Source organism: Phyllopteryx taeniolatus, chromosome 10, assembly GCF_024500385.1.
Source record: "Phyllopteryx taeniolatus isolate TA_2022b chromosome 10, UOR_Ptae_1.2, whole genome shotgun sequence".
In the NCBI taxonomy this organism is placed as follows: Eukaryota; Metazoa; Chordata; class Actinopteri; order Syngnathiformes; family Syngnathidae; genus Phyllopteryx; species Phyllopteryx taeniolatus.
In genome coordinates this window covers 30,017,620-30,043,626 of record NC_084511.1, presented here as the reverse complement: position 1 = coordinate 30,043,626, position 26,007 = coordinate 30,017,620, and the positions used below count along the sequence as shown (strand labels likewise).

Genomic DNA, 26,007 nt, shown 5'->3' with positions numbered 1-26,007 from the left:
ATCGAGGCCTATTTTCTTACCTCGCTCTTCCGCCTTCTCTTTGTGATGCGGCGGACAATAAGGCGCTCTAAAGCAGCCACGCCAGCCCGAAACTCAAGTCTACACACTCACTTTCAAGTCAGACTTTCAAAAATTAAATAATTGTGTGACCTGCATGCACTCAGGGCAGACAACGAGACGCTCTATAGCGGTCACAACCGAGGACTGGTCTAAAGGAAGATGCATTTTTGTCAGTGGGCAAAATCTGTCAATCAGTTTGGACAAGACTTATGACTGCCGCTTGAATCTTAATTCTTCAACATATCTTGAAACATTGCGTAACGCCAGGGCCATCAAGGAATTCCCAGATGAGTGAAAGCTCATCTGGGAATTCCCAATGTAGCATTTTCCCATTGTCACCTCCAGCGGATGTAATGGCCAAACTCCCAATACGTAGGCCAACATGGCGTAGTTCCACTTGATTACACTCTGCATTGTATTTACAGTCGAAATCATCACATCAGATAACGATGATCTGATAACAATTTCAATTTTGCTGATGAACCGCCTCTTCCTTTCTGTGCCGAGCGCTTTTTCTCTTTTAATTCATCCCTCATCTCATTCATCTGCCCGATCTTGTTTGTCATCCGGCGTCTCCGTCCGTCTCCAGTTAATGAGTTAATGAGAAGGGCGCACCTGAGGGAGCGGAGTTTTGTCGGTGCTCATCGGTCTCATTACCATTTCATTATCATCAGCCTGTCTTTCCTCGCTCTCGCTTTTTCTCCAAATCTTTTTTTCTCTGCCGTCATCTCTTGACGCTACAATATGCGAAAGTGGGAAATGAGTGCGGAAGAACACGTACCCGTGTCCTGGCTGCCGAGTTCCATATCGCTCAGGCGGCAGGAGCTGAAGAAGACAATTGCAATAAAAAGAGCAGAATCCATCGCGGTTTTAACGCAAAATCAAGCGTAACCTCAGATGACACAAATGGGAGGTTGGCCGCCATGTTGGGCTGCAAAAGGAGACACAAGAAAGAAGATGAAATAAGTGGTGTTAGGGCTTTTCTCAAACATAACAACCTTTCCTTTTCTCACCCGTCTTCACACATCTTGCATGACTTGACTTTCTATTTGAGTCACTCGACGGTAACCGTTTTTCCCTCTACTTCGCACAAGGCTCCATTTTCATACTCACATCATCATCCCAACGCCTTAATCTCAACCCCCCCGGGGCACCAAACACGCACTCTGACTCGTGAGTGTAATATCACGTGTGCCGTGTAATAACCTTCCAATGCGAACCTCATTGCCATTCTTAAACACTACATGGTATCTACCCTGAAGTCTCGTTGTCTTCGTTTCCTTGTAAACAAACATGTCTGTTACAGAGTTAAGGAATCGTGCAATGTGTGGCCACACATTTAGTCGCTAAAGAACAAGCAGACATTGCGTCACTGGAGACTTGACCTTCATTTTAAACTGCGACGCAGCTTTCCGCTCGTGCTCATTTGTACAAACCTCGTTATTATGAGCCTTGGTGTTAATACGATATGTTCTGTATTCGAGTATTACACTTTGCTCGCCCATCAGCAAGCAATATGACCTCAAGTCTCATTATCGTGACCACAAGACCACAACAACAGTGGCGACAATTATTATATTGCATTTTGTCTCCGGGGAAATGTGGAATTATTCAGTCAATGTTGTTGTCACTTTACTTGTTTTTATTTATACAAGCAGGTGTGTATGACTTTAGAAAATGGACAAAATAAATTGCCCTGAAAAGAATGAATATTCTAATTTGGTTTCATTCTGAGCCAAGAGGCGGGGTACACCCGAACCGGACGCCAGCCAATCGCAGGGCACGAAGAAACAAACAACCATTTGCGCGCTCATTCGCAATTTAGAGTCTTCAAGCAACCCACCATGCGTGTTTTTGGGATGTGGGAGTGCCCGGAGAAAAGCCACACAGGCACGGGGAGAACATGCAAACTCCACACGGGGGGGGGCTGGGATTTGAACCCCGGTCCTCGGAACTGTGAGGCAGACGTGCTAACCAGTCGCCCACCGCGACGCCTTGTAGAATTTCAATGTATTGCTAATCTGTTTTGATGACTGACCCTATGACCCTATTATTACTTTTCTTTTGTCAACATTAATTAATTAAGCAGTGGTTTTGTACTGTCACTAAACGGGGGACGACCTCCACTGCCAAACAATATTATGAAAACATTGACATTCACAAAACCATTTGCATATTTCAAAGTTACAAGCGTCGGCAATCTTTTCCGTCGGTTTGATGGCAATGCCGCGCATAACCGATTCTCCTAAACCGATTTCTGTCAAACTGCATGCGTGCAGCATCAAAAAAAATTAAATACTCTGCATTCCATTTTTTTTTTAGGATCCGTAGAGTGGATTCAGGAATGTTGAATATTTCAATTGGAAAACGATGCACGGAAACGGGCCGACATTATCGCCGCTTACAAGTGTTTCGCCGAACAGCACTTGACTATCTACTTTCCCATCTTCAGAATGACTACCGTAAGCTGTCAATGCAGTGTAAAGACTTTGTGGTGGGGGTGTTGGACCTCTGTCGGAACACCGAGGAAGTGGAAGCCATTGTGAACGGCGACGTCGACCTGTGCCCGCCGAGCCCCTACAACCGACCCTGCCTCAGCCGTGTCAAACTGGCCATCAAGTATGAAGTGAAGAAGGTAAACGTTTCAAATGCCGCTCAATGACTATGAAGACTTTTGGGGATTTTGTTCAAGAGAGGTTATTCGACTGTAAACCAAGACCCAACTTCCAGTGTCAAACAAAACAGGAAAAGCCATGCATCAAGGTGCACTACTGCCACTTTATTATACGACCTCGTGAGATTTATGAAAGAGAGCTTGATTAAAAATGATGCCTTCACGAAGATAATCATCGTCCATAGGAGAGATATTACTTGAATTACACAGTGAGGAATTCTCATTCATATTTAAGCCCGTCATAAATAAGGGAACCAAAATATTGGAAATACTTTTCTATAGCGCCTTTTACAAAGAGTCATTTTGGGGACTGCTAGACATAAATGCGTGTCATCTGCATAGCTATAATAGTAGATATTGAACACTAAAGTTCCGAAGCATTTCACCCAAGGGTAGCATAAACAGGCTGAACAAAAGCGGTCCAAGAACTGACCCTTGGGGGACACCATATGTCAAAGGTGCCAAACTCATGGCCCGGGGACCAGATCCGGCCCGCGACATCATTTTAAGTGGCCCGCAAAAGCGAATCACATACGTCCACTTCATACCAAAACTACAAATTGTCTTCACTTTTGGTAACATTCAGCTATTGTAAGCATTTCTTTGTAACCAATTCCACTTTTAAAATCAAATGAAATAACAGTATAGAATAAGTATTTTTTTGTACTGGCTTCTGATTTCAAAACGAGTTATCCATCAATTTGTTGCGTATATGTAATAATATTAGGCCATCATACATTTCTATGTATGCGCGATACGACTTTTTTTTCAGACCGACACTCGCTCTCGAGTACTCATGATAGAGAACTCACTCTCGAGTACTTTTGATACTTCAAATTTCATTTAACACAAAGACAAACAACTGTGAAAAAACACCCCTCTTTCTTTCTGACGACCATGAGGATTTACCAAGGTGTCAAAGTGCCTCAGTGTTGTAGCGCCAACTACCGGTGAGGAGGACTTACTCCATGTCAGATTTTTTTCGCTTTAAGTATCGGTGGCCGATGTCGGCGACCTCCAAGAGTACCATATCCCTTGAAATAAGGCCGGTATCGGTATTGGTGCACTCACATCAGTTTTCGTGAGTGAGCCTGTATAAGTGTAAGTCGGGGGGTGCTGAGAGCCAGAAGTCACTTTCAAGGCATCGTGCGCAGCTGAGTGACGTGGCCTTTGTTGAAACTGCTGCCACATTCATTGTGGGTCACCTGTAGGTCACTGCATGCTAGGAAGCTGCTCAAAGATGATACCTTTCTTTGCATGTGCAGGAATCTTTTATCATGTACGAGGTCTCACGATTTTCATTGCTGACGGGTAGCTGGACTCTCTATGAAAGACCAAATGTCAAACCAATCACCATTTCCCATTAGCTCTGCCACATCTTTTTTTTTTTTTTCTCACATCCAAAGCTCAACTGCTTGACTTCCTATTTCTCTCCTCTGGCAAATCCCTCGTTTATACCGAACGCGCACATGTTAGCGTCACATGCATGTGTTGGCCAAACTGGTTATGCTGCCGTTAATTCAGTACAAGCAAAAAGCCAGCATGACCAATACTCGGAGATAATTGCGCAGGAGACAAGCAGACAGGGAGGGGGGCTTATTGCCATGGAAACCAGGTGGCGCCTGAGTGTGTGTGTGACGCATGTTGCCGGATTGAGGGATGGGATTTGTTTTGGTTCAGAGCGCATGAAGCAACTTGCTGAATGATCAGTGGCGGTTGTGTCTGACTTTGGCTTATCGGCGCATCTAAATTAGCACAGATTCGCACTCTGTGAAAATCGGACGCAAACTAATGGAGGAAGGACTGCAAGTGTGATTGAGTGCTCAATTCCATTCTTACACTCATACCAGAAAATGTTTGTTTCACGTTTGGTTATTGCAGCTAATGTGGGCCAATATGTAGTTTGCTGTCTTAATGGCTAAGTGCCTTTCTGTTCTGCATTATGTCTTCGTAATAATACAATACAAGCAAGGATTAAAGTCACATTTTACCATTGCAGTGGTTGACTTCTAACCCTGTGATCCTAATACTTGAATACAATAATTCGTTCTCCTATGCTGTCCATTGTTTGTTTTATTTTCGAGACAATATGAATGCTCCATCCATCCATCCATCCATTTTCTACCGCTTATCCGAGGTCGGGTCGCGGGGGGGGCAGTAGCTTTAGCAGCTTTAGCAGGGACGCCCAGACTTCCCTCTCCCAGGCCACTTCATCCAGCTCTTCCGAGACGTGGTCTCTCCGGCGTGTCCCGGGTCGTCCCCGTCGTGTAGAGCGGGTCCGCTGTTCCGCGGCCAGGACGAAAACCACTCTGCTCCTCCTGAATCTGAGACTCGACTTCCCGACGGACCCTCCTCTCCATCACCCCTGAATAGACCTTACCAGGGAGGCTGAGGAGTGTGATCCCCCTGTAGTTGGAACACACCCTCCGGTCCCCCTTCTTAAAAAGGGGGACCACCCCCCAGTCTGCCAATCCAGAGGCTCTGTCCCCGATGTCCACGCGATGTTGCAGAGGCGTGTCAACCAGGACAGCCTTTAGGAACTCCGGGGCGAATCTCATCCTCCCCCGGGGCCTCGCTACCTCGGTGACCTCAACCCCAGAGATAGCAGAGCCCGCCTCAGAGAACCCAGACTCTGCTCCCTCGTGGGAAGGCGTGTCGGTGGAATTGAGGAGGTCTTCGAAGTACAAAGAAAACTCTTATTTCATCGAATCTTAGCTGGATTTGAGTTTTTTTTTGTGTGTGCATTTATTTGCCCGAGATGAGTGAAGGACCCCAAGCAGAGGTATGAACATTTTGAGTAGAACATCAAATATGAAATGCTCCCGCTTATTTTTCCCTTTATTTTTTTCTCACTTTCTCCCATTTTCCCCTCGCAAATTTTGTCATATATTGTTCTTCGCCCTCTCTCCCCAGTTTGTCGCCCATCCGAACTGTCAACAGCAGCTACTGACTATTTGGTATGAGAACCTTCCTGGTCTCAGGCAGCAGTCGGTTGGCGTTAAATGCTGGACCGTGCTGGGTGTCGCCGTTGGCCTGCCATTCTTGGCTGTCGCCTACTGGATCATGCCATGTAGCAAGGTATGAACACTCACACTCACATACTGTCATACTTATTCTGTCGGATTTCAGTGCAGCTTTCGACACAGATGACTATGCGATTTTAATTGATTGACTAAGACATTGGGTGGGGATGAGGAACACTGCACTTAGTTGGTTTTATTCTTATCTTGTAGCGCAAACATTTGCGGTAACCACCGATACCCTCGCCCGAGGTGTACCGCAAGGTTCGATGTTAGGCCCAGTATTATTTTCTATTTATATGCTGCCCCTTGGCCAAATTACTAAGTGCCATAAGGACCAGACCAGAGGACCCTAGAAACCTAGGAGCTGTAAAAGATTGCCTTTCTGACATCAGTTGCTGGATGGCACAAAACCTTCTCCACCTAAATAACTCGAAATCCAAAATATCTTTTTTCAATTTGCAAAATACCACCCACATTATTAAATCTAGCCTTGGTCCCTTTCCCTTGAAATTTAGACAATCTCACTTCCACAGCCAGAAACCTAGGGGTTATCTTTGATTGGGATCTCACCTTCACAACCCATATCAATAAAGACGTCCAGTCATGTTACTTTCACGTAGGCACCGTAGCCAAAAGGAAATAAAAAATTACTAAATCCGACCTCCGACGACTGATTCATGCCCTTCTTTTCTCCAGGTTGGATTATTAAAACTCAGTCCTCCCCGGGATTATTAAAAAAAATAAAAAATCACTATCTCGCCTCCAGCTGGTTCAGAATGCCGCAGCTCGGCTGTTTCAAATTGGCGGCTCCACATCAGTCCAATTTTAGCTTCACTTCATTGGCTCCCAGTCTGTTTTAGAATGGATTTTTAGATTTGACTCATTACCTTTAAAGCACGGACGGCGGGCCTGGCTCCGAGCTACATAACTGAGCTTTTCACCACGTCTGAGCCCGCCCGTGGCCGCAGATCCTCGAGGGGGAGACGGCGTTCTGGTTGTTCCAAACTCGGGGCTGAAAACTAAAGGTGATTTAGCGCTTTCCATTGGGGCGCCTCGACTTTGGAACGACCCGCCTGTGGAGCTGAGACGTGCAAAATCGGTGGCATCTTTTAAATCACTTCTTGAAACGTTTTTACAGCCTGGCTTTCACGTGATGGTGTCGTCTCCCTCCTTGTATATTGATTTTATTTTCTTATCCGTAGTAGTATTTTTAATAAAATCACATTTAATATTTTGGACTTTGTGTGTTTTAAAATCAATTTAGTATTTATTGTCCCAAACAATTTTGTATCATTCCACACCAGTTGTGTTTGTTGGGTTCTCGGTCATCTTCTCTCTCTCTCTCTCTCTCTCTCGTCGTCGTTAGCCGTCATTGTCGTTGTTTTTATATGACTATGACGTTGATATTTATCTATTGCGTTCTATTTCGTCTGTCAAAGCACTTTGTAAACATGTTTTTAAAAAAGGTGCTATATCCGTCAAATGTATCCATAAAATAAAATCCCCTGCTAATATGACGTCGGTATACTCCTGAGGTGAGTGAGCTGTTATGCAAATCTTCAGATCCCCTTGATTGATAATCTTTTAATCCTCTAAATCACTGGTGTCAAACGCATGGCCCCGGGGGCCGGATCCGGCCCGCGACATCATTTTAAGTGGCCCGCAAATGTGAATCACATACGTCCACTTCATATCTCTTGCTGAAATACCAAAACTATAAATTCACTTCACTTTTGGTAACATTCAGCTATTGTAAGCATTTCTTTGTAACCAATTCCACTTTTAAAATCAAATGTATTAATAGTTGAATAACAATGTTTTTGTACTGGCAAAACGAGTTATCCATCGATTTGTTGCGTATATGTAATAACATTAGGCCATCGCACATTTCTATGCATGCGTGATACGACTTTTTTTTTCAGAGCGACACTCGCTCTCGAGTACTCATGATAGAGATACCACTTGTACTTTTGATACTTCAACTTTCATTTAACACAATGACAGACAAGTGTGAAAAAAACACCCTTGTTTCTTTCTGACGCACATGAGGATTTGCCAAGGTGTCAAACCGCCGCCGTGTAGCAGCGCCAACTACCGGTGAGGAGGACTTACTCCATGTCAGATCTTTTTCGCTTGAAGTATCGGTGGCCGATGTCGGCGACCTCCAAGAGCACCCTATCCCTCGAAACGAGGCCGGTATTCGCCCTTCGCAATTCAGTCATAACGGCCTTCCGAGGGAAATCCTAACGACGATGTGGCCCGCCACAAAAAGGACTTTGACACCCCGGCTTAGTTACCATTAAGGTTTTAGCACTCTCCCTGCATGTGTGTACTTATGTGTACTTATGTGTGATTTATAAAGCCTGTCAAGGCCCTTTAAGTGCTTGAAATGTTTGCCTGATTCATTTTGTAGAAGTGTATTTGTACGCTGAGAGCGCACGTAAAACACGAACTTTGGCTTGCAATGCGCAGCTGATGCATATTTGTGAAGGTAACCTTCACCAATCCCGATCTCGTGTATTATTGGCATTACGAACATGATCGACATTCTTTCTTTTGTTGTTATGTCGGGTTCCTGCCGTGCATCGCTGTTCTTTTTTTGGGCCCCGTTTGTACTTTTCACGCTGGTTTCCTGGGAGATTCAGATTCAGGGCGCCACGTGGGAAAATCCATGAATCCACTTCTTGTTGATGGTTGGGCTGGAAGCACTAATTACAGCCGAGTACCCTTTGTACATTTGTGTGAAGAAATGTTTTCAAGGGACTGTGGGATTAAGAGGTTTTAACATGGTTGTTCTCTTTTGTCATAAACAACATTTGAAAGAATCTGAGAACATCTGTTGGTGTAGGGGTTGCGTTACTATTGTCAGTGGACACTCTTCGGGCACACGTCGGGCGTGAATGGCTCGCAGAATTCCCAATATCTTGAACTCCCTGCTGCGACGCTCATTTCACACACAGCGCCTTTTATTTCGCTGAAATATGCTCGCTTTCTGCAAACGGCATTTTGGTTTGAAGAGTGATCCCCCCCAAGAAAAAAGAAAAGAAAAATCAATTCCAGATTTCACGCCAAGAGGGGAATGAATCAGCTTTCTGAGCACAGCAGCTGGGAGCGTGAAGTAGCGGCGCGCAAGCGTTTCCAGGAGGTTTTTGCAGAATGGGGCTTCCCCTTTTTGCTGCTTTGCTATGTGCATGTTTGTGTGTGCGTGTGCGCCTCGCAGACGGGAGCAGTGGTCTCCTGTGGGAAAATAATATCGAACACAGCAGGTTTGAAGAGCGGTGCTGGAACTGTGCGCATGTACGTGTGAGGCTTTTTCTTTGGATAGCTCTTTATGCACAAGCCCTTTTGCATTTCATCCGTCGCCGTGCATCGTTGCGCTTCGAAACGCAAATCCTATCTGGCAATGCAGCGGGGACCTGTCGCGCGACAGAGCGTGCGACTGTTGTAAAGGGGCCGGAAGAGATTGGCTGAAAATTTCCAGAAAGGCTCTGGTCAATTTCCATTGGGACTTAAGACGGGAAGTTTGGAATTTTTCCATCGGAATTATTGTTATAAGCGCCAACATTTCTGTATTTTTTTTGAACTCCTGGTTGATTCCCATAAATTCCGGTTCCCAATTTCGAAAAATTCCTATTTTGGCGTTTGTCGTACACGGAGTAAAGCTTTTCTCATGTTTGTCGCTTCTTTGCGCTTGCAGCTGGGTCAGATCCTGCGAAGCCCATTCATGAAGTTTGTGGCCCACGCGGTCTCCTTCACTATCTTCTTGGGTCTACTGGTCGTCAACGCCTCCGACCGCTTCGAGGGCGTGAAGAACTTGCCCAACGAGACCATCACGGACCACCCGCGGCAAGTGTTTCGCGTCAAGACCACTCAATTCTCCTGGACCGAGATGTTGATCATGAAGTGGGTGTTGGGTGAGTTTGTGACAGCTTTAGGAACTTGCCAATATTTCTTTATTCAACATATTTTTATTGGGAAATCCCACTGCAAGAGTTCTCATCGAGGCTCAAACGGTTTACTTGTATATTTTGAAAGAAGGATTGAACAAAGATGTCGTTTTTCTTTGCCCATTGTATTTTTATGATGTCACAGAACTTCAAGTGGAACAGCCTTGACGTCATAAAGACATCTAGGTCGTCACAATTGCTCAAAACCCGTCGACGGCAATACGCACGCAAACAAATCCACATCTATTAAATCAATACAAAATGATTTGGGTTTTTGGGCAACTCCATTTCTGTCAGGTTGGAGGGTGAACGTTGGTGGGCGGCCATTGTCAGGTCTCTCCAGAGGTGCTCAATTAGGTTCAAGTCAGGGCTCAAAAACAGTCACAGAGTTGTTCTGAAGACACTCCTTCGGTATTTTAGCTGTGGGCTTTGGGTCGTTGTCTTATTGGAAGGGGAACCTTCGGCCCAGTCTGAGTTCTTGAGCACTCCGGAGAAGGTTTTGGTCCAGGACATCCCTGTACTTTGGCGCATTCACCTTTCCTTCGATCGCAACCGGTCGTCCTGTGCCTGCAGCTGAAAAACACCCACCACGGCATGATGCCGCCACCATCGTGCTTCACCGTTGGGACTGCATTGGACAGGTGATGAGCAGTGCCTGGTTTTCTCCACACATACCGCTTAGAATTAAGGCCAAAAAGTTGTATTGTATCTTGGTCTCATCAGAGCAGAGAATCTTATTTCTCACCATCCTTGAGTCCTTCGGGTGTTTTTTTTTTGTTTTTTTTTTTAGCAAACTCCATGCGGGCTTTCACGTGTCTTGCACTGAGGAGAGGCTTCCGTCGGGCCACGACTGGCGGAGGACCGCAGTGATGGTTGACTCTCGAGACTGCGTCTGTGGAGCTCAGCCGCAGTGATCTTTGGGTTCTTCTTTACCTCTCTCACCAAGGCTCTTCCCTGCCGATTGCTCAGCTCTAGGAAGGGTTCTGATCGCCCCAAACATTAGCTGAAAGGTCTTCTCTGGACAAGGGGTGTGGCTTTCCCAATCAAGTCCAATCAGTATAATCAAACACAGCTGGACTCCAATGAAGACCTAGAACCATCTCGAGGAGGATCAGAAGAAATGGACAGCACCCGAGTTCAATATATGAGTGTCACGGCAAAGGGTCCGAATACTTTGGCTGTATGATATGTCAGTTTTTATTTTTGTAATAAATCTGCAAAAATGTCAACAATTCCGTTTTTTGCTGTCAATACGAGGTGCTGTGTGTACATTCATGAGGGGGGGGGGGGAAATGAATGTAAATGATTTGAGCAAATGGCTGCAATATAACAAAGAGTGAAAAATGTAAGGGGGTCTGAATACTTTCCGTGCCCACTGTATATGAGCGGCAGAAAAGGTTTGGGTGGAGGACGGAACAGTCGGATTGCAGCAGCTTGCTTTAACAAGCCATTTTCGGCTCCAAACGGACGGCGGACTCGGACTTTTAATGAGGGTGAATTCTTAATAAATGATCATCTTAAATGTTAACATCTGTTTGTTGGAAAGAACGAGCTGTTGTGAATATTCGCGTTGATCTAACGGCGAGAACCTCCTCAGTGCATTCGTGTTTGTTTGTCGCTCGCCCCAACAGGTATGATTTGGTCCGAGTGCAAGGAGATCTGGAGCGATGGGCCCAGAGAGTACATCATGCACCTGTGGAACGTTCTGGACTTCGGCATGCTCTCCATCTTTGCGGCGTCCTTCACGGCACGTTTCATGGCGTTCCTCAAGGCGTCGAAAGCCCAGCAATACGTGGACATGCATGTGCCGGATGAAGACCTCAGCAACGCCTCGCTGCCCGACGAGGTGGCCTACTTTACATTCGGTGAGAAGCTTGCTCTTATCGCAGCTCAACTCTCTGTTAGTCTGTCGAGAAAAATAGAAATAATGGAATGCTAAGCTGCACAAAATATGATCGCGCAACGGGACAGTTTTCGTAAGACTATATTATAAGATGTAAGATCCAATCGCGTATGAAATGCTTGAGTCATCGGTGTGCTGCCACAGTCGTCAAAAGGTCCACCGCCAGGGAAGTCATAGAAGAAGAAACAACAACTGTAGAAGAGACGAGAATGAAGGTAAGTTTCAAACGCGAAGAATGAGTTTCCTTTGAACGGGACTCAAGGAATGGAGTGCAAGCAAGAGAATATTTGCAACTGCCTCCTGAACTCTGTTTGCATCCCTCGGAAATGCAAACTCCTGTGTTTTCATGCGAACCCTCCATTTGTGCTGCACTTTTTGCATCTTGGACGAGAAGAGAATCTTCCTACCGCGGCGCCATCCAGTGGCCTGATGGCGTCATGAAAATGACGGCGGCACATGACGATGTATTGACTTCATTCACCTTTGTCAGTGAGGCTCACATTTGATTGCTCTCCTTGTCTTTTCAGGGCCACCATAACCATTCCCAGAAGTAGTCTTCTGTTGTTTCTCCTCGCTTTATTAACTTTGAATCCAAACACCATTCTTTTTTTTTGCCCGCCTCCCCAGAATGTGTTTATCTGTTTATCGATCGCTCTTTGCTCTCGCATCCACCGCTTGTCACTTCCGCTGCTTGCTCTGCTTCATCTCGTCTTTGCGTCTTCATCCGCATTCTCGCTTCACTCGAAAAGGAGTGGAGCGCACGAAATGTTCACTTTGCACGTGCAAAAATGTCCATTCTTATGAGGCCACTTGATCAGATTCTGTCATGAATGGTTTTGTAGCCGCGTCTGAAACGCTTCACAGCGGATGTCAAAATGCCTCTGACACTTGAACGTCTCATTCAAGTCCAACATTTACAGCTTCAGCAGACAATCCCCTGACTCCCACTTTTTTTCCTTTCTGTTCCAGCCAGGAACAAGTGGCGCCCGTCAGACCCTCAGATCATCTCCGAGGGTCTGTACGCCATCGCGGTTGTGCTGAGCTTCTCGCGCATCGCCTACATCCTCCCGGCCAACGAGAGCTTCGGCCCGCTGCAGATCTCGCTGGGACGCACGGTCAAAGACATCTTCAAGTTCATGGTCATCTTCATCATGGTGTTCGTGGCCTTCATGATCGGCATGTTCAACCTGTACTCGTACTACCTTGGAGCCAAGTACAATCCGGCCTTCACCACGTGAGTTACGCCGCGTCTTTTTCTCGATTTCCTGACACAATCTTGTACTTCATAAAAACATGCATCAATAACTTGAATGTCGTGCATCATTTTAATTCAATGGGCATTGGGCTGCTCATTCTAGTGTGTGTGTGTGTGTGTGTGTGCCACCAGGGTGCAGGCTAATACATAGACTAATTGATCTATTTTGATGATCGATTAATCGTGTAGAGACATTGTTGAACATAAAATGATCCAAATCCTCAGATTTCAGCCTCTCAATAGTCAATGTTCTTTGATTTCTCGAAGTCCTTTATCAAAGTAGAGGATCAAAAAAAGAAATTTGCAAACATTTTCTTTTACCTTGGATTACAATGATCAACATTTTGGGCTTTTTTTTTTCTGACGTGTTGCAGACCAAACCAATAACTGAGTTATAACCAATTTATGGAGAAAAAAAAAATAAATAAATCAGAGTCAGTCAATCATTATTTGCAGCCGCGGTGTGAGGAACGTGCAGCTGAGATGTCGTTGAACCGGACGCAGCCTGAAAAAAAGAAGCGTGAATGAAACTAGTAGCCTGTGACAATAATCCGCTCTCAATTTCCAAAAGCTTGCCGAGGACGTCATCACTCCCTCTCCTGTGACATTGCGCAATTGTTCTTTATTCGGTATTGTTTCATCATGAAACCATAGCAAATCATCAACAGTAATAGGTTAATAAACAGTCGTCGGGCAAAAAAAAAAAAAGGATTTTGCAATAAACTTGAATGCAAAATACATTTTTATCCGATGAATTGATATAATCGAGTTTAAAACCATTCAATAGTGTCAGCCTTAATACAGACAGATACAGAAGAAGACCGAGCAGCTAAACTGCATTAATATTAGGGATTAAAAAATATATGCCTGTGAGTATTCTTATATCGTGTGACGACAAGTGTTGCTACCGCTTGGGTTCACATATCAATTGTTGAGGTTTAAAATTACAGTGAAATTGATGCTGGTTTCGGTAGCCCATCTATGGCGTTTTACATTGTGTTAGCATGAGGCGAGCAGACTTTCGTAAGATGCTGGTTTCGTTAGCCCATCTATGGCGTTTTACATTGTGTTAGCATGAGGCGAGCAGACTTTCGTAAGATGCTGGTTTCGTTAGCCCATCTATGGCGTTTTACATTGTGTTAGCATGAGGCGAGCAGACTTTCGTAAGAGAAAAAAATTAAAATGAGTTGCCGCAATAGACTTGCGTATTTTTCCTTTGTTTTATGCTTAGTTCTAAAATACGGAATCCACATTTACAGTGTTAAAGAAAAGATGGACAGCTCATGTGCAATACAAGGAAGAAAAGAAAAACCGTAGACTGTAGAAATATTCCTGAATGAGATGTTTGGGGAAAGTCTCCGTTGGGGCTTTGAAAATGATCTCGCGCTGACGTTGCGTCGTGTCTCCAATTCTCCGGGAAAAATTGAGGATTCGTGGAATGTTGTGACGAGCAGTTTTGCTCCGGCACCGATTTGGCCTCCTCGGTTGCGTCCCCATAAATAGGCCACCTGATTTGAGGCACATTTCTCGTCAATGTTTTCTTGTTAACTTGTTTTGCACAATTCCCTCAATTTAACACAGCAATGAAGGAAATGTACATAAATGAAACAATAATACTAATTAGATACAGTTTCGGGGTATGCAACTAAATGACTTAATATGAAGCCAATAAAACACGGAATGATTCACAGCGAGAAAAAGAAAGATACTAAGTCGTTAACTCTTTATGCATACTACTTTCATGCAAGTTAATTTTTTTTTAAGAAATATAGGAAAAAAATCATCGCTGTTAGTCTTATGATCTAGTCTTGTGTTTTATTTCACCATATCTTTTTTTTTTTTAATCTCATTTTGTCAGAGGATGAAATTGTACGATGGGGACTGAATGTGATAGGACTGTTTGTAATTTGCATGAATGAGTTGAGGACAAAGGAGCGAACGTGCACGTGTGCATGAGCTGCGTGATTTTTGACAGTTCATTCTGGCTCGGCATGTTTGCTGAATTGCTGCCAGCTGTTAATATTCGCATCCTTTGGAATAAAACTTAATAGCATTTGTTTGGTAGCTGGGAAAAAAAAATCCTAATCACCTCATCCAGCTGTATCTCCTGTGACATTAAAAAAAACAAAACAATGAGTTGCAATTTGCTCTGATCGATTCCTCCCCCCCCCTTCAATTGCCTTCCGTGTTGTGGTGAGAAAACGAAAATCGTAGCACAAGAAGAAACATGTTGCGCTCGTCACTTCCACCAGCAGGGGTCAGTGTGGCTTTTGCTTGCCGCTCACTGCTGCTCGATACTCCCCCCAAACTTGAAAGCAGATGTTCTAACCGCTATCACTGAAGGTTGTAGCTATGACAAAAAGGTGTATGTACTGACTTAAGCGTTGACCAACTTTGCACTTATGTTTGACGCGCCGAAGCCGGAAGTAGAGGCGCGTCAATTCTATCTGGGTAGAGAATGTCTCTTGCATTTCCCCCCCCAAGACCATATTCGAGGCAATTGTTGCAATGTGCAAACCATCGCATTTAATTTGATATATACAGTATTTATTATAAGCATTTGTGGGTTAATTGTTTTGGAGCTGTGTCTAACAGTTCCTCTGAGGTTCCATTTGTTTTTCGAATCGCTTGGCGAGCCAGATCCAATGCCCCATACGGCACCTGCGTTAGACGGAGGGGCTGTTGTGGTCAGTGTGAGTATCCCCCCGTATGTGCAAATACACAGAGATGCACACATGCATAACGCCTGTGTTTTGCATAGTTCGACAGGTGTTCAAGCAATACGGTTGTACACTTGAAATAACATATCAGGATTCAGATTTGGTCAGTCCTGCTGAGGCCCGTGGGCATGCACGTCTTCGTGTTCTACTCAATCAAGGGAGCTTGCGGTGCAACAAACAAAAGGGGATGAAGTCTCCTGTGCGGGGAATAGGAGGCGGAGGGAATGGAGGACGGAACGAGGAGCACGGGGAGGGATGCGGATGCGGGGCGAAGGGCGTTTGGGGCTCTGCCGTTTATTCGGGCAAAAAAAAAATGTGGGAGAGCTGCCAGGATGCAAAAAACAAAAGAGGGGGAAATGAGCGGGCAGAGTGACAGAAGATGAGAGAAGGTCAAGCTGACTGGGAAGCAAACGCAAAGCGTTGACACGTCAGCACTGCACCCCTTTTACGGCTCGTGACTCGTTATAGGACATCGGAACGTACATTTTCTTGATGATCTTTGGAAATCTGCATTCATTGGTCAAAGTTTTGTATCTTTATCTAAATCACAAGAATATGCTTATTCTAATACCAGATGAACATGTTTTTATATTTTTATTGAAAATAAAATTCACAGGACCGAGAGGAAAACCTAACTGAACCCTTGGATTTAATCACTGGTTGACCCTTGACTCATTTTGACTCATTGATGATAGCAAGCTGTCCAGGCCCTGAGGTAGCAAAGCACGCCCATACCGTGATGATCCCTCCACCATACTTTTTCGATGCTGGTGGGCTGTGCCATTTTTCCTCCTCATATGAATTCATTTTTGGTTTCATATGTCCCCAAAATGTTTTGCCAGTAGTGCTGTGGAATATCCAAGTGCTCTTCAGCAAACTTCAGACGTGCAGCAATGTTTTTTTCAAGTTCAAGTATTTGACTCCCACCGTCGCCTGATTTGTGCATTTCAAATTATTCTAGTGAGTGCGATTCCGGTATTAGGAATTTCCCAGTGGAAGTGTTTTTGCTTAGAAAATCATTGAATTAAGAAGGTCACGTTGACCTTCATAGTTGGGAAAATGTCACTGTCACCTATGTTAACGCGTCACTTGAAAACTAATTTGCAGCATCCGCGGCTCAGGTGGTCGAGCGGCCGCCAAGTAATTGGAAAAGGCTTCATTCCCCCTCCAACTTTCGCAGGTGCTGTGAACGAAATAGCGAAGCCACTCTGCGCACGACTGTATGTCGTCAGCATATTATTATTTAGCATCAGCCTCATCGTGTCTCTCTTTGTATTAACATGGTCAAGTTTGCTCCAGTGCAAGTCGAAAGACTCTCGAAAATTGCTGACCTTTGACTATTTCATCAACAAAAAATGTTTTTCACACAAACTAAGATTTATTGAGTTGCCTATGAAAATAGTACTAAACGAAAAGAGAAAATGGGGAAGGAAGGAAACAACTGCCTAAAAGAGCAACATGCTGACAAATACACAAACACACTCCTCTCCTGCCCTCCTTAATTTCCTTAACAGCAACATCTGTTGGCAGGGGCGAGTGTGGATTGGAAGGGAGATATAAAAGCAACCGCAATTGGATTATAACCAAGTAGCGCTTGGTAGAGCGAGAGCAGAGCAAAGACAATGGCGGAGTCGCGTAGAAAGCAAAGAGCAAGAGCTACACCCCTGAGCACATCCCTGAGGGGGATCGGCTTGATTTGGGCCTGTCTGCAGTTAGGCTGGAACGGCTCCTGCGCAGCCAAGCACACACACACACACACACACACACACACACACGAGCACGCCTCTGCAGGACATTAGCACTTTCATCTCTGCCACATGTCTTAAACCGTGTGCGTGTGTGTGTGTGTGTGTTGTCATGACACCATTGTCCAAGCATCAGTAAAGCAGCAGGGGAGCGGGCATCCGGTGGCAGAGACGGACGACGTCCTATTATCTATTATTAAGAGTGGCAGCGCCCAACAGGCTCTGTAATGGGGCGCGCGCATGCACACACGCAGACTTGTGTAACCATAACAACTCAACGCCTTAGTTAACATAATCCAGCCACTTGCATCCTGGCCTTTGTCTGCATAACGAGAGCTGCCCCCCAAAAATGTACTGTATGGAGATTACCGGTGTACAGTGGCCCGCCGCGTACACACGGATTCAGCGATCCACCTTTTTATTTTGTATTTTTTTTTCAATTTTTTTCCAATTGGTATTTTTTTTATTTTGTATTTTTTTTTTTTTTTTGTAGGGGGGCAACACTGAAAACACCGATTGCTTGTTTTTTGGTTTAAAAAAAGATTTGCGAAAAATAAGAGCCTGAGGTTGTAAGACTTGGTGTTCAACTGAACATTTTGGGAAAAAGTCGCCGCCCCCCCAAAAAAAAAAAAAAAAAACACCTTTGTCTAGTGACTCTTCCGGTCGAAAATCAAACTCCTTGCGATTTTTTTCCAGATAGGAGCCACCATTCGGCCCGTGTTTTGCTTTGCCTTCCGAGCAAAATTTCGATGTACGAGCACTGTCTGCTGGCAGTGAACTCAAGTCGCTTCGCGAAAAGCATCCGAAAAGAGGCTTCACGCCGTCTCATGCCGCTCACACTTGAAGTTTACGTAAAACAAAGAAAACGACACCTTGTCTACTTAAAACAACCACATAACTTTCCAACCTTCCGCTAGCTTAATGCAAAACGCCATAGAAGGGCTAACAAATAGCATCGATAGGTGAGGTGTTATAACTCTTGAAGGAACAGCTAATTGAACACAAACGGTGGCATCAACACAAGTAGAACTGGTTGTGTATGCAATATTAAGAGGCGATGAACCATTTATGTGGTTTCGCAGTCATAATGGCCCGCCGAGGGAAACCGTAACCGCGACGTGGCCCGCAACAAAAATGAGTTTGACACTTATTGGGTCAATGTGGAGGTGCATAAGATATTTGCCGGTAAGTGCATATTTTCCGAATACCCCTTTCGCGAACGACTCTCGCTGAATCTTGTGACAGTCGCATAAAAAGCAAAGACGTACGTGTGAAAACTCTCAGTCGTATTTCAATTTAATGGCACATAGTGAGGCCTATAATAATAATAATAAAATAATAAAAAAGTCATTGGAGTTTATAAAATCTGAAATCCGAATTTTCTGACACTTGAATCAGCTCACCATCATTACATCCGTGCTATAATTCTTTGTGTTTCTGGGATGGGAACACCCAGTCGGAAAGGTGTTGCTTACGGGCAACTTCGGTTGGAGAATCGTTTGAATAAAAGCATAATTGGGAAAACATATCATCAAGACGCAGCAATTACTCTTTGTCTTTCAATGTGTCCCATTTCAAAGTCAGAGGGAATTGCGTTTTGGAAGGAGAGAGTCCAATTAAGAGATGAGACGTTATGTCAAATGTGAAAGGCTGAAAAGAACTAAATAATACAATCAAGAATAAAAGTTCAGCAAAATCACCTTGCTCGGCTGTCCTCCTGGCTGCACGTGAGGGCAACGGTGAGGACGCCTTTCTGATCTTTGCAAAATACATCACAGAAGCACCAAGATTTAAAAGAAAAGGAAAAAAAAGAACAAGAGTGGGATTGAAATCAGTGAAGGAGCTGCGGGAATGTTGCTTTAAAAACAGATTGCTTTTTTTTTTTTTAGACAACAATCTCCCTCCCATCTTCTTCGTGTGTCTGCGCCGTGGGCCGGGGTGCCAAGACCGAAGTCGGCTTCATTTATTTATTTTTCAAAGTGCCGTACAAGTAAGGTTGAACATAAAGCAAACTATGTTCTATGTGTGGCATATTTGGTGTCTGTGATCAATCTCGATTAATCAAAATTCCAAAGTGTGATTAATCTGATATTTTTTTTTTCCACATTTGCTGCCGGGAGCGCATGTTCGAATGTCAACAAAAGCGCTGCAGTTTTATTTCAGCCGTTAGTTCGTCCGTTGGTGAGGAACACACGAACAGAAGGAAGTGTTCAAATCCATCCTATTTAGTCCTCTCTCTCTCTCTCTCTCTCTCTCTCTCTCTCTCTCGCTTCACTTTACATCATTTTAGCAGCAGTTCCGGTCCCTCTCCAAATCTCCTCCAGGATGAATGCTTTCTTCGCCGAGCGGACGCCAGCCGATTCTATTCGGAACGAAGCGCCTCGCGGTTTTAGCATTGTAGACGAACGGTGAAAGTCTAATAGCGCTGATATTGTGCAGGTGGTGTCTCATTTTTCACTTTAACATGCTGTGGCTCAAGTTTTATGTTTTTAAAGGTCAGTCCCTTCAGGACCGCTCATCGCAGATTGATTATGAAGAATCTAAAACACCTTTGGGAGAGTTTGGAATGCATTGATCCAATGCTTAAAATTGTGTCTTTCACGGATGGATGAGGTTCACTGTTGAATTTCGTTTATCCTCGGCTACTCTCACCGGCCTTTATCAGTCGAAAAAGAAGGGTGAGAGGACTGTCACTCCACTATCCACCCAAGTGGCTTTTATAACCACGTTGTCGTTGAGAATGACATTTCCAAATTTCTTATTTTATTTTTATTATAAACACATTCACTGCCATTGACGGCTTTAGAAGTCAATTATCCATGCGAACAGGGAAAGCTGGCAGTGAATGAGTTTTACAGCTTGGCCAAAGACTTTACTTGAATTGAATGTGATTTGCACATGGCAATGTTGACATTGATGTAAAAAAAATAAATAAATAAAATTAAGAAACTTTGCATTTTGGTAACGTTACAGTTGATTTATAGTCATTTATGTTTTTAAGCCTATCTTTCCTTTACTGGACGTTATAGTCAGCCTTCGAATCCGACGCATTATTGTGCGGCGAGTGCACGCCAGGTAGATGCTAGCCTACTGGAGACGGGATTAGCCGCTGCGTAAACATTTTTATTTCTCTCACATAAACCGCAAAGACGCCATAAAACGTAGTTAAATAACGACGGTGAGAACATGTGCCTTGTGTGACGCTTGTATGAGCGTGTCAATGCGTATGAGCACTGCTTTTAAACTAAACTACGCTAAGTTAGCAGGCGCTAATGTTTTGGCTAACACTAGTAATGTTTGTTCCAACATTCAAACATGGTTTACATTAAGTAAAAACTTTCAAGTTAAACTTTCCGATACACTAAATGAATCAATTTCATTGAATCAAAGCTAAGATATGAAATGTTTTATTGTTGAATTCTTTTTTCAGTGTTCTTACCACTTCCGTTTGTCTGTCATGACAGCGTCGAGGAGAGTTTTAAGACTCTTTTCTGGTCCATCTTCGGGCTGTCAGAAGTGATCTCCGTGGTGCTGAAGTATGACCACAAGTTCATCGAGAACATTGGTTACGTGCTGTACGGGGTCTACAACGTCACCATGGTGGTTGTCCTTCTCAACATGCTCATTGCCATGATAAACAGCTCGTACCAGGAGATCGAGGTAATAATCATTGGATCTTGTTCCCGTGAGTAATGACTTGAGTTTCAAGATTCCGCCTGCAGAGGTAGTAAGAGAGCCAAGACCAACTTGAGTGCGTGTGTGAATGGAACGTGTTGCGACGTTTCCCGCTCGACACGCACTTCTCCTCACCGGCTTCTGTGGCTCGCTACTATTATTTGGGTTCCATCTCCGTGTAAAATCCTGATCGTCTTAGATCGCTATGACTATGCCGTCTTTTTGTGTTCGGCACCACACAGAGAAGCGGAGCGCGCACACACATGCATGCGTGCAAGGAAAGATGTCTGAGTGATGGAGCGCGCGAACGCTGACTACAGCAACGCGTTACAATTACTTTTGTCCGCTGCGGGATCGAACCGTGACCCTCCGTTTCCAAAGTCGAAGTCCTTACAGATGAACTACTGCTGCCCTATATTATTATCTGTACCTAACTTTCTTTCTTTTTTTTTAACTCGGCTTGTTTACATTTTGGCGTCTTTGGCCATCTGAAGCTCAGCTACAAAAGATTTTCGTGATGCGAGATAGCGTGGCCAATACTGGCAAGCGTCGTTTGACGCCAACTCATTGGCGTGGAGCCACTGCTCGTTTTGCATTAGATTAATAAGGGTCTTCCTTTGGAATGACTTCTGGTCACGTTCAAGTGGAACGAGACCCAAGAGTAGACCCGGGATAATCTCTCAGAAATGAAAGGCGTGTCCTGCTTGGGGGGGGGGGGGGGGGGAAGGTCACCAGGGTCGTGGTATTCAATTCCAAACACGGCAGAAAATAGATGGCTGAATGGAGAGAAAATACAAATTGGAGGCCCTTGAAAGCTCAGGGCCGTGTTCATCGCAAGCCACTTTGAAACACACATGCCCTGTTGACCTACGCTAGCGAACAGTTACAACCTCCTTGTCTAAGAACAGTATTTTTGTCTTTTTTACTTCACCTTTTACCCACCATTTCAAACACACGGTGTCCGCAGGAGGACGCTGACGTGGAGTGGAAGTTTGCTCGCGCTAAGCTGTGGCTCTCCTACTTCGACGAGGGTCGCACTCTGCCCGCCCCCTTCAACCTGGTTCCCAGTCCGAAGTCCTTCTACTACCTGGTCCTGCGCGTCAGGTCGGGCCTTTTACGTCTCTGCAAGGTGGGCAGACATCAGCGCAGGAATGAGTTGGAGCTCGGTATGCTCAACTCTCAGGCCAAGGTAACCATCTACGCTGTAGAGACCCAAAACAAGTATAGTGATGAGAAACTAAATACAATGGAAAAAGCAACATCAAAGATTTTTGGATGAGATGTTTTTCGTGCCAAATTGTGGCCATGAAATAATTGCCAGGTTTCTTTCAATGTGGCGCTTTGTTCCAGCTGTTGTATTCACTCCGACCAAGCGCGTAATTGTGGGAAAAGATATCAGATTGTAATAGCAACAGATGGTTGCGCATTTCCTAATAGGCTTGATCGTCTTTGTTCATATACATCAAGCACATATCCTTTGTTACTTTAGATGATCAGTTAAAAATGCAAATGAAGGTCGGGGAAAAGCACGTTCAATTCAATGTAGTGGTTTATTTCAAACTCACCATTTATAATACAACCCCAATTTCAGGGGTGTCAAACTCATTTTTGCTGCGGGCCACATCGTAGTTAGGGTTTCCCTCGGAGGGCCGTCATGAGCGCCAACGCATATACAAGTGCGTGAGAAAATAGTCCAACAGTTTAAGGACAATGTTCCTCAACGTACAATTGCAAGGAATTTAGGGATTTCGTCATCTACGGTCCAGAATATCATCAAAAGGTTCAGAGAATCTGGACAAATCACTGCATGTAAGCGGCAAAGCCCAAAACCAACATTGAATGCCCGTGACCTTCGATCCAAAGAGGAAAAGAACCATCCGGACTGTTATGGACGCAAAGTTCAAAAGCCGGCATCTGTGATGGTATGGGGCTGTGTTAGTGCCAATGGCTCGGGTAACGTACCCATCTGTGAAGGCACCATTAATGCTGAAAGGTACATACAGGTTTTGGAGAAACATACGCTGCCATCCAAGCAACGGCTTTTTCACGGACGCCCCTGCTTATTTCAGCAAGACAATGCCGAACCACATTCTGCACGTGTTACAACAGCGTGGCTTCGTAGTAAAAGAGTGCGGGTACTAGACTGGCCTGCCTGCAGTCCAGACCCGTCTCCCATTGAAAATGTGTGGCGCATTATGAAGCGTCAAATACGACAGCGGAGACCCCGGACTGTTGAACAGCTGAAGCTGTACATCGAGCAAGAATTCCACCGACAAAGCGTCAACAATTAGTGTCCTCCGTTCCCAAACGTTTATTGAATGTTGTTAAACGAAAAGGTGATGGAACACAGTGGTAAACATGAGCCTGTCCCAGCTTTTTTGGAACCTGTTGCAGCCATCAAATTCTAAGTTCATGATTATTTGCTAATAATAATCAAGTTGATCAGTTTGAACATGAAATATCTTGTCTTTGTAGTGTATTCAATTCAATATAGCTTGAACATGATTTGCAAATCATCCTATTCTGTTTTCATTTATGTTTAACACAACGTCCCAACTTCATTGGAATTGGGGTTTTATGTTTAGTACCTGGGCCTGCATTCGGAACTTACTCGACTAAATCCGTCTCTTAACGCCATTTCACAAGTACTCGCAATTATAGAAACCTAGAAAACCACAATACAAGGGCCCACCATTGTGCCACATTGAGCAGTTTACAATCCATATTTACATAATAACATGTCACAAACAAGAATTTTTACTGGATCACCTTGAAATATGCATGTTCCTAAAGAAATGTCCCTGAGTATATTTTTGCTTATGTACAAAGGAAATGTACTGTAATAAAGCTGTACGGATTTTGACTGCTGTACGGTACCGTATATGGTTTTACTTTACTGCATACGGAGCGCGAGGCATCCGTTTCTTGCAATGTGACCACAGCTAGTTAGCGACTGTAGCTAGTGTCGCAGTGTTAAAATGACACGTTTGTTCAAAAGTAAGGTCACGGCTCATATGGAAGATGCTTAACAGAGCTTCATTTAGCTCAAGGGAATTTCGTCCTTTTTCTCTTTTCATATGACCCGAATATGCAAGGTCACACGTTTCCTTTCAAGTTAACGTTTGACTATTGTCTGCACTTGCACCAGGGTGAACACTTCAGGTCCTACCCGCCCCTGGGAGAGGAGTTCCACAACTTATCCCGAAATTCTAGAAAACATCCAACCAGATACGAGGTGAGTTGAATGGATTGAGCAAAAGTAGGCTATTTGACAGTTAGAAGCGTACCGTACAGTACCTTCCGTCCATCCACGCGTCTGACCTCATTAGGGTCGCGGGTGAGCCGGAGCCAATCGCAGATGACCTCGAGCGAGAGGCGGGCTTCACGGAGGACACACACAAGCACGCAAACGTTCACACCAATGCGTTGTTTCGTTTTGAAAGTATCCTCAAGGTTTGTTGTTGTATTTATTTATTTTTGAGTGCTGCAAAAAGCCACACAAGCGCAGCGAGAACAAAGTCCGCACCACGGGAAGAGCTGAGCCGAGATTGGAACGCGGGACCTCGACTGTGAGTTCAGTTGTGCTAAAGTCAGTCCGGAAATTCAAATCGGAAATCTCTTATATGGGGTTTCATTGTCCTGCATGCACATGGTCAAGATTCAAGATTCAAATCCAAAAAAACTTTTGTATTCGATTCAATTTGGACGCTAAAAAGTCAACAGAGAACTAATGCAATGCGATAAATTGAAGCCGGTCGAGTGGTGAGCACGTCTGCCTCGCAGTTCTGATGTTTGGGGTTCTCTCAACCCTTTGAGGTTTCTGCGAGAAAGCAAAACATCTGCAAATGATTTGGGTTAACCAGAGGGCACTTGAGATGGTGGCGGGCGTGTCCCGAGTGCCATTTAACAGCAGTTTGAATGTGAGTGCTTCATTCTAAACACAGCCACCTCACAGTTATAAGCGGGTGCTCACACTTGTGCAATCGCATGATTTCAGTCAGTTTTTTGTGTGTGTGTGTGTGTGTTGTTTGTTTTTCAGTTGAGCTTCAAAAGATGGTCATAATGATGGTGGAACACTTTTGACATGATTTATCTTTTATCTTTTTTTTTTTTTCCATTGAGCAAAAACCCTAGACTAGACTGTAGACTTTTCATACGCAATTCTTGAAGAATGCCTACTCAGAAAAAAAGTCAAAAGGAAGTTGCTCCCAAACAAACTCCTCAATCAATGAAAAAAGTGTCAAAGAGAAAAGAATGCCGTACCATGCCACGAGTGTGCAAGCGCTACGAATTTGATTGCAAGTCAAGCGTCTGGAGCAAGATAATGAGGAGGAGGGATGGGACCCTGTCCTCATTTGTCCACCATCACCGCCGTCCTGAGACATATGCAAAAGAACAATTCCCTCCCCACTTATTTTCAAGTCAACCGGTGGGCGATAGACGTCAACAAAGAAGACGGCCCTTTAAATGTTAAGCAGCGCAGGCTTGTTCGCAGGCTTCCCGAGATCAGTAGCCAACATTTCTGTTGCGCGCGCGTTCAAAGTTTAATGAGCCGCTCGTCGTTTGCCGTCTCGATATACAAGTGTCGCCTCGTCACCTCCTCGTTTTCTTGTCCTCTCTCTCGCCCTGCAGAAGATCATGAAGCGACTCATTAAGCGTTACGTGCTCAAGGCCCAAGTGGACCGAGAGAGCGATGAAGTCAACGAAGGTAACGGACGCTTTCCATTTCTTTTTTTTCCTCAACTCGATGTACAATTTAACGATCCTTTGTGCTTTATATTTGACACAAACGCATATTCGACCTTGTGGTACAGAATCTTGAATTGATAAAAATATACCGTACCGACAATTTCATACCCTGCCGATACAACGGCTGTATGCAATTTGTATTGGCACTGTTAGAAAGTATCCCTGATAACAAGATGTTCGTTATTGCATGACGTGCATTGACGCTATCACAGCGAAAAGTGCTTCTAATAGTTTAGCCCTGACACAACGCTCAACA

At 44.5% G+C, this 26,007-nt stretch overlaps 1 protein-coding gene across 4 annotated transcripts in view; it reads left to right on the top strand.

Moving 5' to 3' along the window:
- Positions 1–26,007, top strand: part of LOC133484983 (short transient receptor potential channel 7-like) — a 33,723-nt gene that overhangs the window by 5,592 nt on the left and 2,124 nt on the right. For 3 of the 4 annotated variants that reach the window (XR_009790564.1, XM_061788250.1, XM_061788251.1), the window contains exons 3-11: positions 2,513–2,695; positions 5,648–5,812; positions 9,455–9,671; positions 11,336–11,569; positions 12,577–12,841; positions 20,792–20,987; positions 21,970–22,191; positions 24,151–24,237; positions 25,635–25,710. Coding sequence is in view for 3 of the 4 variants with exons in the window: in XM_061788250.1 (XP_061644234.1) it covers positions 2,513–2,695; positions 5,648–5,812; positions 9,455–9,671; positions 11,336–11,569; positions 12,577–12,841; positions 20,792–20,987; positions 21,970–22,191; positions 24,151–24,237; positions 25,635–25,710 (1,645 nt within the window). In the remaining variant the exon portion in view is untranslated. Of the gene's footprint in view, positions 1–2,512; positions 2,696–5,647; positions 5,813–9,454; positions 9,672–11,335; positions 11,570–12,576; positions 12,842–19,216; positions 19,318–20,791; positions 20,988–21,969; positions 22,192–24,150; positions 24,238–25,634; positions 25,711–26,007 lie in introns of those variants that run through there. The other variant, XM_061788252.1, reaches the window with a different exon arrangement.